The sequence below is a fragment of the Atheta coriaria genome, unplaced genomic scaffold (assembly GCF_025399875.1).
Source record: "Atheta coriaria isolate IRGN ID8LTWV9N9 unplaced genomic scaffold, Caltech_Dcor_3.1 hic_scaffold_6_pilon, whole genome shotgun sequence".
In the NCBI taxonomy this organism is placed as follows: Eukaryota; Metazoa; Arthropoda; class Insecta; order Coleoptera; family Staphylinidae; genus Dalotia; species Dalotia coriaria.
The window spans coordinates 8,863,319-8,876,842 of record NW_027045448.1 but is presented as its reverse complement, the minus strand read 5'-3'; the positions used below and the strand labels follow the sequence as shown (position 1 = coordinate 8,876,842).

General features: G+C 33.0%; 5 protein-coding genes across 5 annotated transcripts; 2 read left to right on the top strand and 3 right to left on the bottom strand.

Annotated features, from left to right (window-relative positions):
• The first annotated feature begins 23 nt into the window (after positions 1-23).
• On the top strand, positions 24-993 carry LOC135793489 (dynein light chain Tctex-type protein 2B-like). The gene is made up of 4 exons (XM_065304477.1): positions 24-467; positions 522-655; positions 712-845; positions 918-993. The coding sequence occupies exons 1-4, from the start codon at positions 316-318 to the stop codon at positions 963-965; spliced, it is 468 nt and encodes a 155-aa protein (XP_065160549.1). The 5' UTR covers positions 24-315; the 3' UTR covers positions 966-993.
• LOC135793488 (parkin coregulated gene protein) lies at positions 864-2,173 on the bottom strand. Its single transcript, XM_065304476.1, has 4 exons — positions 2,092-2,173; positions 1,713-1,997; positions 1,488-1,659; positions 864-1,426 (listed from the first exon to the last, which is right to left on the bottom strand). The coding sequence occupies exons 2-4, from the start codon at positions 1,962-1,964 to the stop codon at positions 1,116-1,118; spliced, it is 735 nt and encodes a 244-aa protein (XP_065160548.1). The 5' UTR covers positions 1,965-1,997; positions 2,092-2,173; the 3' UTR covers positions 864-1,115.
• Positions 2,174-2,344: 171 nt separating this feature from the next.
• LOC135793492 (probable E3 SUMO-protein ligase RNF212) lies at positions 2,345-3,455 on the top strand. The gene is made up of 5 exons (XM_065304480.1): positions 2,345-2,608; positions 2,669-2,793; positions 2,858-3,007; positions 3,081-3,218; positions 3,276-3,455. Exons 1-5 carry the CDS (start codon positions 2,491-2,493, stop codon positions 3,330-3,332), a joined length of 588 nt encoding a protein of 195 aa, XP_065160552.1. The 5' UTR covers positions 2,345-2,490; the 3' UTR covers positions 3,333-3,455.
• Positions 3,456-3,502: 47 nt separating this feature from the next.
• On the bottom strand, positions 3,503-4,701 carry LOC135793491 (cytochrome b-c1 complex subunit Rieske, mitochondrial-like). The gene is made up of 2 exons (XM_065304479.1): positions 4,096-4,701; positions 3,503-4,042 (listed from the first exon to the last, which is right to left on the bottom strand). Exons 1-2 carry the CDS (start codon positions 4,583-4,585, stop codon positions 3,729-3,731), a joined length of 804 nt encoding a protein of 267 aa, XP_065160551.1. The 5' UTR covers positions 4,586-4,701; the 3' UTR covers positions 3,503-3,728.
• A 264-nt stretch (positions 4,702-4,965) lies between these two features.
• Positions 4,966-13,178, bottom strand: LOC135793490 (neutral amino acid uniporter 4). The gene is made up of 8 exons (XM_065304478.1): positions 12,759-13,178; positions 9,893-10,015; positions 9,727-9,834; positions 9,517-9,667; positions 6,727-6,936; positions 6,163-6,614; positions 5,925-6,097; positions 4,966-5,859 (listed from the first exon to the last, which is right to left on the bottom strand). Exons 2-8 carry the CDS (start codon positions 9,988-9,990, stop codon positions 5,624-5,626), a joined length of 1,428 nt encoding a protein of 475 aa, XP_065160550.1. The 5' UTR covers positions 9,991-10,015; positions 12,759-13,178; the 3' UTR covers positions 4,966-5,623.
• Positions 13,179-13,524: the final 346 nt, after the last annotated feature.

Sequence of the window (13,524 nt, the reverse complement as noted above, 5' to 3'; positions counted from 1 at the left end):
ACATATATTTTATGCGTATTTCTAACAAAACTGTTCAGTTAAACGCACAAAATTTTCCAGAAATGAAATTCCAGAAAATTCCGCTAGTGGCTCTAAACGTTGTCATGACAACTGTTGACAAAACACACATAACAGACAATTAAAAACTTCTCATGTCGAACATTAACAAAATTAACAGTTGTTCAAGAGGTGTGGATTACAAAAATATTAAAGAGATTCAGCAATTACCCTCATATATCTAACAACTGCTTATAATTCAACAAACGGCAGACATTTCTTGATCATTTTGGTGGTAAATATTGGATTTAACCTACAATGTCGTTTGAATTGGCTATGGATGCAAATTCGGATCAATCGCAACCATCAATAATTTTAGCAGACGTAGACATAGAGCCTGCTAAACCTGGAAGCCATGAAACAATAATTCCACAAAGCTCCTATGTAATTAAACCGAGTTTAGAGGAAAGGTAGAGATAGTTTAATCTTTTTGAAGTCAGATTTCTATTAAGTTAATTTTTCAGATTTAAATCAAGTCCCATAAAAGAAATAATCCAAACAAACTTGTTTGAATCACTGGATGGCAAAGAATATGACAGTGAGAATGCCAAAAAGTGGACAATCAAAATTGCAAATTCAATTAATCAAGATATAAGAGGTAAAACAATAAAAATGCTTTATTTATGAATATAATCAATGATTTGAATGATTCAGAACTGAGAATGAAAAGGTACAAGCACATTGTTCAAGTTACCATTGGAGAACTGAAAGGAGCAGGTGTGAAATCTGGTCTGAGGTGTTTATGGGATTCTGAAACTGATGGCTATACAAGTGATGTTTTCATGAATGTAAGTATCTCAAAAAGCTTTGTTTAATAATTGTCCACTAACATATTTGATGCAATTTATTCCGTTTTTCAGAGTACAATTTTTGCAGTTGTCGTCGTTTTTGCAGTGTATCTTTATTAAATATCAATAAATACTAATTCAGTGGGTATATTTTTAGGTGCCCCATTTTATTATTAATGTGCATTGCACAATTATTTTCAAATGTTTTATTGTGCATATGAATGAAGTGCTTTGGTAAATTGATTTATAAATTTGTATAATGCACACAATCTAATTCATGACGCATGATTCGTAAGTGGGCAATAAGTATTTGATGTTAATAAAAGCATCTTCCCCACCATGAAGTTCAAGTTGTTCCAATGTTTCATTTATGATATCAGCAAGATTAATACCTTTTACTTGGCTGTAATCAATGTCGTCGCCTGAGTTAACGTTTTTTTCTTTAAAGAGATTCAACGGTGGCAACAGTTGGCGATAATAAGGCACAAGAGCTTCGCCGATCATGTCGAAAGATTTGACCAAGTGTTGAAGAATTTTTAATGCGCGCATCATTACTTCTTTGTTCCTAGTGTTTAAAGCTCCTGTGAACATGTGTTTATTACGGTGTTAATATTAACTACTAGAATTACTATGAATAATTACTTTTCATTGGTAGAATGAGTTGTGGAATACACGGAAATATCTTGTGTCCGCCATTATTGAGAAGATCAGAGATACCTTGTTGGGCAATAAATACGTACGGTTCTTCATTTTCGACTAAGCCTTCAAAGAAAACTGGGAGATAGTGGATGTAATCTATCTTATTCAAGTTTACCTAAAATATTGATTTATTTAGCAAATATAGAAATAATTTAATGACCTACTTACTTTCCAAATGACGCTGGTTTTGTTAGCGTCCGCCGAAATCGGCAATTCTCCACGATCGTACGAGGTTTTAAATATGCGCTTCTTAGTGTATGGTATCTCTTGATAAGGATTGCAGGTTGGAGGAGGTAGAGTGCATGTGCCACGTTGCAATGCTTGAACTGTAAACGCGGGAACCTGGCGACAACTTTTCTGGACTGGTGCATTCGGGAGCGGGCGATGGAGAGATTCACGGAATTGGCGACCACTCACCATTGTTATATTTAAGTTGTATGAAATGCTCACCAACTGAATTTCACACAAAAAGATTTGTAAGATGTGATTGAATATAGTCACTAAATGTAAGGGTAAAGAGGCGGAATGAAATCTACGAACGCGTTACCTCGCAGAATTAAACCGTACAAGATCCGAAAATATTCATATGAATTTTGTTTGATCAATGTCACGTATCATTGATATTATATCATTGATATTATATCATAGCAACTGAAGCGATTCGCATTTACTCTATTTATATGATTCCTACATTATATATTCATCATTAGATACATAAATCTTTGCAGTTTATAAAAGTATATATTATTGCTGAGGAGTAATATTGGTTGCCTATTTTTGTATCCAACCTTTTTCTGGCTGCAAAGCTAGCCTCAAATGTGTGCTACGTAAGAGTCTGAAGCACATCTTAGTTTGCGGACTAAACACTTTTGCTCCAGAACTACTATTAAAACAAAATATAGTATTCGGTACAGTACATAGTAAATATTCGCATCTTGAATTCAACATGTCGGCCAAATTTTGGGTGCATTGCAACAAGTGTTACGTACGTTCGAATAAGAAAACAAAATTTTCTATAGCAAAGTGCTCCCATATACTATGCTTCGATTGTGCTCAACTTGCAGGTAATTAAACATCTCTCAACATACTGATGTCCAACCGTCATTGATGCAAATATATTTCAGCTAAGAATAAAGCCTGCAGTGTTTGCAAGATCCCGACTTCATTAATCGTATTGGATAGTCAGATGCCATCTAATATATGTAACTATTTTCAATCCATTGATTCCTTATACAAGATGGCTAAGAAGGTACAGACCATAAAAATATATCACATTTATTATTATTTACTACATCACACTTACCAATCTGCAGACAATGAGCTTTCAAGCGGAACACCGAATGAGGCTGGATAAATTACTAGCAGCAAAATATGCAGCACTCAGAAAAGAATATTTTGGCCTGCTTGAGAAATTCAAGAAGTTTAAATCTGAAGGAGATCGTTTACAGCAAGAGATATCATATGTAAGAGGAAAATATATTTGATAAATCGAAAAATTAATTTAATTTAAATAATTTTTAAATTATGCCCTTACAGCGTTCGAGGAATAATCTAACATTTCAATCGGAGGACTCCCGTTACAAAGATGTAACAATGGGTGGACAGTTTACTGATTTTTCAATGAGTTCGAACAATACAATGCAGAGGCCTCATCGTATGTTCAACATGCATCAGGTAAAATTTAATTGGTAACGTATTTTCCACATCGAATTAAAACGAGCTAATTTACAGGCTAGTTTCGGTTCTTTAAGAAGCTGCAATGACAGGTCAAGATTTGACTTTAATTAATTATTAAATCACAAGAAGAATATGTAATAAGTCAATATTATCCATTTTTTCCCATATTTTCTTTTGCAAAAGAAGGCAAACTGAGTTTTAAAGCTCCTGGAATCTGCATTAAGTTAATTAAATTCACGATATTAGTAAATACTTTAAAATGTATCTTCTAAGAATAAAGATTTAATTTGCTAAAAATTTATTGAAGCAAATTATTCAACATGGTATCTTGATGTCAATTAAACAATCAAATGTACAGATCAAATTATAACATGCACATTTGTATGTTTTCCAGTTGTTCTAAATATGACTTAACTCGTTCTCACGTTTGTAACTTCTTTCAGTTGTTTGATGAATAATTTAAAAATTACCTGTACATACATTATTTATTTCACTATTAAAATTGATTTAACCAACAACCAGGGTGCTCTCATCTGGGAATACATGCACTGGAACTTCCAGATTAAGTGGAGCGGGTCCCTTGCGGATGCGGCCAGAAGCGTCATAATGGGAACCATGGCAAGGACAGTAGTATCCACCAAAATCACCAGCATTGGCAATTGGCACACAGCCCAAGTGAGTGCAGACACCCAAAACAACCAACCACTCTGGTTTGGTGACTCTCTCATGGTCATGTTGAGGATCTCTCAAGCTGCCTACTGGCACAGCCTGTTCAGCGGCGATTTCGGAACCAGTGCGATGCCTGATGAACAATGGTTTACCTAAAATTAAACATGTTAGTATGATGTATTATATTAAAAAACAAAATGTAAACCTCTCCATTTGAAGGTAACACTCTTGCCCTCAGGAATATCTCCCAGTTTGATTTCAATCTTTGCCAAAGCCAATACATCAGCAGTAGCACTCATGCTTGTGATGAATTGAGTAACCATTGCTTTGGCTGCATATGCACCACCAACAGCACCAGCACCCGCCAGCAAGTAGGTGAAGTTCTTGCGGCTCTCATCAGATTCTGCACTCTTTGCAGTGGGGCTTTTGACAGCATCACGACGGTAGTTGCTCCAGTCCGGAACGTGGATATCAGTGTGTGCGCATCTCACCTGGGTGCTGACTGCGGGTCCAGCGACCACGCTCATTTTGTTGACTGGTAAGCATTGATTGAGGCTGTAGCTGGTTAGCAAAACCCCCTTAACGTCGGTTTTTTCCTTCTTGGGAAGGACGACTGCAGGCGCTACTTTCAGTTGATTGCTCACCACCTGGCTGGCTGCCTTGATAAAGCTCGGGATGTTGGTGTTTTTAATCATTTTCCCGGATTCACAAGAACAACGTTCGATTTATTAACTATATTATGCAACAAAACGTTGCTTAGAACGAGTCGCACGAAGTTGGCAGAACCTGCGATGAGAACCAGTAAGTCCAATCGTGCGGAGTAGGGGTGGATTGAAGTGCACTTGAAAATGGTTTGCTACTTTGCTAACAAAAACTAGGTTGTATTATGTGTTGCATATGGTACGAAACAATAAAATGTAAAAGAAAGATAAGATAAGCAATTGAATCAAACGTTGCAGAAACAAAACTGCTTTACAAAAGTTATATAAAGCTCCTACCCTCCGTTTAGTAAGGGTGCAATAAGCAGGAAAAAATGCTCAATGTTTTTGTTCACGAAATAGTATTAGACAAATCCAACTTTTAAATAAAAAATATAATAGTTGTTTAAAGTATCAATTTGACTGTAGTCCATTATTGTTATATAGTATTTTCGTATTATAATTTTTTATTTCTTTCGTTAACACTATCCTTACATACTAATTACTTAAATTATTCTTGAACATAATTAAAAATCTCACAGAGTTTATCGGTTAAATAATCACATGCATGTGTTACATTTTTTTAACTATCAGATATTAATTTGTTTATACATATAGGTAAAACTCGAGCACGGCTCGCAAGCTTAATTTCTCTATTCTAAAAGGCACTGCTTCATTTGTTTGATGGATATTGTATCATTGTATGTACATGGTTTTTGGTTTTGATAAAAGTTAGGTAACTGAGAAAAACGCGGCTAAAATACTAGAATTACTCGTTAAGTCGTTGTAAAAGAATAAAGGGCGTCATTATTGTTTGTCTTAAAATGATTTGCTAGGTTCAACTTAAATATATTTGTCCGTTATTTCGTTAAGCCGAGAATAAATTAATACGATGAAGAGAATACTGCGGTAAATAGCAAATGGGTATCATATCACAGCGTGTTTAAATTTGTGCGTTTGTTCTTTTTGCAATGTTTATGATGTTACCGCAACGCCACACAATTAGTTAGACATTATACGCTTTGACGTGGGGTTTCAATTATCCTCCTGGAAGGCTTTTACAATGGCTGCTATACTTTCATATGTGCCGGTTATGCAACCAATCACACCGATTATAATAATAAATATATTCTTCATTATTTTAAAAGCAGATTTATCTGATGTGGTGATTTCCAATAGCGGGGGGATAAGAAGCGCTAAAGCCGTACTGCTGATGGCACCAATCAAAGAAATGAAAAGATTCAAATACGGGATGGCTTCAGCCAAAACAACTGAAAAGAATGCATAAACAATTAATTTCTGTCTTGAAACATTAAATTAAAATCGTGGCACTTACAAGTGATTAAAACAAAAAGAGTCCTGAATGCTAACTCATAGAAAATTGGATGTTTCATAGCCGGGTGCGTTTTTTCAACTTGGCCCCACATAATTTCGATGGCGATATAGAATTGCAATGCATAAGACATCAAAATTGCAAGGGCGATGAGAATCTTTACAGACTGACCCAAACTGCAATTAAAAAATATTTTATAATAACATAACCCGATACCATAAAAAAATGTTTATTTTCTTACATTTCATCTTCAGGTAAATTAAGGGTGACACTTCCTTGGATATCGTCACCGAATTTCAGATACGACACAATACCTAGACATGTGAAAGCAATAGTGACGAAAACCATGCCAACATTGAGTACGCCAAACGTTTTCTGGAAGGTGTCAGGTTTTTTCATTTCATTTCTCAATGGCAGGACCAAACCGATTCCTTCAAAGGCAAAGAGCGCGGTTCCGAAAAACAACGGGAAATTGCTAGCTGTACCAACATAGTCACGTTCACTGAATGCAGGAAGGTCTTGCGATATATAGTAGAACGTGATGACTAGACCAACAGCCATGAAGATATTTGCAATTGCTGATAGAGGTGCCAAATACTTCAGATTGCGCACAAGGCAGGTTAATATGATTGGGCCAAGAATTAATGCCATATGGATATGGATATCAATTTCAAAGCCATAATAATCAGCCAACTGCAAAGAAAATTTAATCGTAAACATTTTTCTACTAAATATAAAACAATTAAAAGCTGCTATATTGGGTTATGTTGCTACATCTTTAACCTTATAATCCTTAATATCTTACCTGTTTAAAATTACTCGAAACAAATACGAAGTAAACACAACAGAAGCCCAACTGAGTGACACATAAAAATAACTTGACCAACTTCCGCATCGGCTTTGCCAGTCTCTGAGTAGCAGGAGGTCCATTTTCAAAACACAGTTCCACGGTGGTAGCAAAATCGGGTAAAACTTTAACTCCGGTCTTCTGGGCAATTTTTGTCGACGCAGTCAGCTAGAAGCCGAAAAAATTCCAAAGTCAGACAAAAACTTAATTTTTCTACAAATAAACATGCTAAATATGCTGGATATGAACAAAAAACAGCGAAAAACCTTGCGATTAATGGATTATAGTAAAATATTTCCACGACTTGTTGACACAAACAGAAAAATCAACATTGTCGCGTAATAAATTATATTTTACTCTCACACTTATGTTTGTGATACTCATAATTACAATTACAATTGTCATAATCAAGTACGTACACGTTTATTTATTTATTTATGCCTTTTTATTTCAAAATAGGTCAACAGCTAGAAGTACTTAATCACAGGATGGTATTATTGTTGTTAATGTATGTGTACGCAGATATAATTGATTTATAAATATTTATCTAACGCTTTCGTTGTGTGCTTTTATGTATTTACGCAAATTAACCAGCTAATTGCTGCTAGAAACCATGTTAATGTATTAACACATTAACGATTTCTGAATTATCGATAGCTCGAGGTGATTCTAATAAAATAATCGCATGCACACATTGTAATAGTCTTTAATGAAATGAATTCTTAATTGAAAATTTATAAACATGTCTAGGCTTAGGTCTAGACAACTTAAGACATGTTAATAATAATTCAATTTAAGTATTTTTCAATTGACGCGAATTAGTCAACCTTTCAAATGTGTGATTAGTGTAAGAATTTAAATTTAGCTTCTAATTTTGACAGCGCATGAAAAAACTTGAAATTATATTGTGAGTAAAACATTCAAGAGCATTAGAAATGTACATAAATTGCGAATTGTAACATTCCTGTAATTTTTCACTTGATTTTAATGCAAAAATTGTACGTTCTCCACGTGCTTTGAAATTAAGTCATTTAGTTAAAGTTGCTCTTATAATTTAAGTTTAGAAAAACACAAAAACTAATAATTAGTAATTATTTTATGCCTGATAGTATCGAAACGGATCTTAAACTTGCAAAATTACAGTTACACATTTTTTAAATATATAAAAACGAAATAAATTGAATTTACATTAATTATATCAATTATAATTAATCATATTAATAATTAACTAATTATATGCCCAACAATGTATTTTTGCAAATTAGATGTAATAACACTAATTAATTAATTCATTTGTTTGCAAACTGGAATGTAATTCTAGAGTCATGATTTGCGAACGTGCTCATCGTTGAGCCACGTGCGAAAATGTTTATTGTTCGCACAACAATTAAATAAATGATTTCCATGCGATGTGATGTAAACATGGAAAATCTGGAATTTTACTCTCAGGATATACACCTATTTAATTTAGGTACGGTACATAAAATGAAAAATACCAAACTACTCGTACATGAAATTACTATTATATAATACCCGCTATAAAAATTTAATATTGCAAAAGCAATATTGGAACGAAATTAGCTCATTATCGCAATTTGAATTAAGATTAACTGCATAATTAATATCGTACGTATGAGTACAAAAGTTGACGGTCATGACATCAAATTTGAAGTGGACGATTAGCGATTTAAGCGCCACTTTAGATGCAGCGCTGAAGAGAATGGTGTGGCATCTGGTATTCTAGGCCATTGAAAATTGAAATTTATTCTTTAATTATCCGCGATAATTAATGAGGATTGATCAAACATGCAAGCTACGGATTTCATCATTCATTCAAGTTCACAAAACCACCAAAAATTTAATTTATACTAAACTATAAAGATATAAATGCAAATTTGGCAATAATATGTAAATACGTATTACGAAATTCTCGTTCCTCACGGTTTACGTTTAGGTCAAGGTGAACTTTGTTTATTATTTTTGGTGCACTCGGTTCGATTGTTTATATTTTTGTCTAGCTGTACTTCAATTAACATTTTACAATACTCAAACCGCAAATAGCAAATTAATATTTTAGCTAAATTAAAAATGCAACCAAATAAACATTTTAAGGGTTGATGATGTAACCAGTTATACAATTTTCGTTGCTTAGTAATATTATATTTTATTACGTTATGTTTATATTGTAAATAAACACTAGATTACCATTTATCATCATATAATTAATAAAAAATAAGTGATTTTATACACAAGGGCATATTATGCAAATCTATATCAATTACCATTAGGAAAGCAGAATTAATAACTTCCGTGGTTTTAAAAAATTGAAATACTCCTGTTTGCGTGACATTTTGTTGGTTGTAAATTTACACACACACACAAAATGACAGATTTCCTGATAAAAACATTGAGCTATGATCATAAAATTCGCAATAAGTCTTAATTTACCAAACAACACACGAAATTGAATTGTGGGAGTAGGTAGATTGCCTCCCATATCATTTTATTACGATTGAATCCATTAAAATGAGTTCGTAGAAAAACGCCAAATGCGAAAAATTCTCGCGGCGGAAATACGCATAAAACTGAGTTAGTAGTAATGTGGTTAGTGAAACTGCAAGTGTCATTTATTTAATAGGTGTTGATGGTCATGACCAAGATGACACCACGCTTTTTAAAATTTGCTCTATCATTTCGTGAAAAACAGGTTGCAACTATGAATTTTGTTTAAAATTAAAGTGGACTCACCAGTAAATGTTGACAATGAGTACAGATAAGTCCTAGGAAGATAATTGCAGCAGGTCCTAACACTATTCCGCCATTCTTCATGGCGTCACCCATTGCAAACAGACCGGAACCTAAGTTGCCTTTGAATAGATGCATTAACGTTTCACCGTAACTGTAAGAAGTAATTAATATGTAAAAAATAAGTGATAAAATGATAAAAATGAAACTTACGATGTAGGATGCTCAACTTCCGTCATATGTGACATTGGTTTTTCTTGTTTCTCCACTGTACCATTCAATTCGAGCCCATCTTTAGTTTTCCAGTATTTACCATTAGCTCTATAAATTATTACATTAATAATTTATTCTCAAAAAGGGAAATTAAATTAATACTAACCCATTTTCAACATCTGGTAATGATCGAGGATTTAAAGACAACCACGAATTCTTTGTGGTGTCATTATTACTCACAGGTTGCTTTACCTTTGACTCCATTTTATTTTATTATTTATCACAAAATCTGTAACAATTAAACGAAAAAAACGTATAGTAAAAGTACTTTTATTACAGTAGTTATGTTTTATTGATGATTTTTGAAACATACTGTACTAAATTAATTGATTAATAGTTAAATTCCGAGACATAGACTATTAAATCACCGCCCGCTTGAAGCATGACATTGTCCTTGTTATGCGAACAACAATGCAGAATTGAATGATTCAAATCCAAATTGTCGAACGCATAAAAAGTAGACATCGGAATGCGATGTAAAACTATCGATTACTGTTTGGAACTCAATGGATAATAATACTTTATTAGTGGATGCAGGATGTGATCAGGCACAGAACCATCCCATTTGTTATATCACCGTCATTAAATTGATTATTTTGCATAGTTGGCTAATTTTATGAGAGACTTAATGTGAAAATTACTCAAATAATCAAAATCGAAAATTCCACATCTTTTTTTAATTGTTTAAACAATAAAAAAATGGTTTATCCGCCTAGGCATTAAATATTAATTAATTTTAATAATTTTTAAGTTTTTTTGAGTGTTCTTAAACATTAATACTTAAAATTTGACTTTACACACTCAAATGACGTCATAAATGTTATAAATTAAGACCTGTCACCGAATTCTTTTCGCCACGTGTAATGATTGTACTATGTGCTCATAGTAAACATTTTATACACTTAATATACATTGTACCGATTCAATTATTTATTAAACAATATAATGAAATACACCTGGACCGTGCTAATAATGTTAATGAGACATTTAAACGTGGAATAAAAAATGAAATCCTGAAAGCTATTTAATGACAGCGAGCTAACCAAGTAACCAGGTCCGCTTACATAACGCAAACACCTTGTACAGTGGAAACAGCGGTGGAAGTTAATAAGCGCATTGATATTTGCGCAAATTCGTCCTTCGCTGCGCGACTTTCGCAACGTATCTATTCGTCCGCCGCGTTTATCAATCGCTTTTTATTTCTATTTTTAATCGCGCGCGAATAATTACATTTCGAAATAGAAAATCGCATGGCGCGGCAATTCCGCGCCGAATTAATTGGTTACGAATGATAAACGCGTTCAAGCACGATGACGGCATGTTAATAGGCTTGTAACTAATTGTGCTATTGAAGCAGAAAATAAAACTGGACTGTAAAATCATTAGAGGTGTATCTGTATACAAAAGTACTTCACACAAAATTACAATTTAATTGAATAACATTTTAGTTTTATATAGTTTGTGGTCCATTCTGAATAATCTGATAATCAGGTATCTGGTAATCAGGTATTAATTAATGTTCCTATTCATGTGGCTAACAAAATGAAAGTCAAGATGGTTTCGGGGACGTAAACCACAAAACCAGTATAATCCAGAACATACCTAGGTTAGCTTGTTTTGAAACTATTTTTTGCATTGTTTGTTTGGTTCTTTTTTTTATTCATGCAAATTCAAAATACACCTGATTGATTTCTATCGTATTTTGTATACACGGTAATCAAATAAAATATTAGATATGTTGCAATAAAAATAATCTTTACACAAACAAAATATAAGGTTTGATTGTTATAAATCGAGAAACATAATTAAAATGTAAACTGTCGATAAATATTTATTAGTTGTAGATAATTACTAATATATTTGTTAATTGAATAATGTGACACCTTGTAGTTTGCCAAAAACGTAACTCGTAACTCGTCATTATCGTGCAAATCTGATTTACCGCACCGGTTTTGACATTGATTGATAGGTTCAACTTCTTGGAAAATTTAAGCGTGCCACTTTAATAGTTAAACCGATTTGCAAAAAAAAAAAAAACAAGAACATATCAAACAATTTCTTTTTCGACCGTTTAAGAGCGTCTATTAGCACTTATGTCGTATATTAAATGTGTAATATAATTTTATATTCTTAAACGCATAAATTTACCTTAATTCCTATTATTATCGCATTTCATTAGTTGATGGTAAATATATTTTGAAATGGCATACCTAGATTCTTGAAGTTATAATCGCATAATGTATTTTCCATGTATAAGTGAAGAATTTTAGCAAAAAATCGTTAACAAACATTAAAAAATACCTTTATGGATTTTTACATTAATAATCATATTATTATTATACAAAAAATTCTTTTGCGTACTTCAGTACACACCACTTTAAGAAGTTTCCATTTATCAGTTCATTCACACTTGAGTTTTTATTTTAAATCGACAACAAGCTTCAATCTGTTATAATAATAAGTGAATAGGCATTTGTTGTTACTATTATAACGTGATCATTACACGATTGCTGTGCTCACACTTTTCGTTATTTACAACAATGCGTTTAATTTACATGTCGTTGGCACAGGCAGAACCTTGACATTGCAAAAGCCTCTTTATAAAAACAAAACCATTGTAGTTGCCTTCAGAGGCATAGTAAACAATAAATCCAAGTCCAGACGGCATAAATTGCCAACGATTCATAACAATTCACATGGATCTACTATGATAAGCCATGCAGACATGTTTTATAATTTGCATATGAAATGATATCAATGATAAGATTTAATTTTAAGTAATTTACGGAAAAGTTTTGAATAAATTCATTTTTAAATAAAAAAAAACACTAAATAAACTGATAAGACATAAGTCTCAGTAAGGCATTCACCTAGCAATGTTTATTATTGTACACTGCACACTACATCCTTGACTTTTTTTTATTGTAAATGTAGACTACACGCTTAATATGTTGTAAATAAAAGTCTCTTACCTTATTTTTAACGTTGGTAGTTATACAATTAAACAATACACAACAAAGTATCTTCCGATTAAATTTTATTTAATAACGTGTTAATTCATTTATTTATTTTTGATCCAGTTTGTAAATTGTGTATTCATCTCCACAACGACTGTCAATATCACTTGAATATTAAAAATTACTTATTATCGATAAAAATCAACAACGTGCGTTTATTTTGTTTAAGTCTAGTTGGTTGAGTCGTCTTAACATGCGCCTCGTCCGCGGTCGATGATAACTGAATGTGTCGAAGCGGGCGAGTTGTAACAAACTGCGACCGCGCGCACCTTTGCGTCCTGACTTTAAACCAATGTGAACACGCTGTACACACCATCAACACCGTCAAACGCAAATGGTGTTCGAGTGGTGTTCAGCGGTTGTCATGTATTGTACCCGTGAACTGGTGTACCGGTGCCTCCACATGCTTTTATACTATGAAAATCGCACTGGAATCACGTTGATTCGCGCCGAAAACTTCAACGCATGTAAAAGTAAACTTAGGAGGTGTGATAAGCTACTCTTGTTACCATATTATGTATTATTTATTATCATTACTACTTTTTTACTCATTGGGAAGGCATTTTATAAGATATTACACATAAAAATGTGTTAAAATGTAACTAGTAACTTGAATTTGACTGCAACCAATTTTTCAGGGTTGTAAACTATATCATATATTATATTATATTAGGGGTTGCCTATGACTTTGTAATTTTAAAATCTGACGCTGTAAAATCCC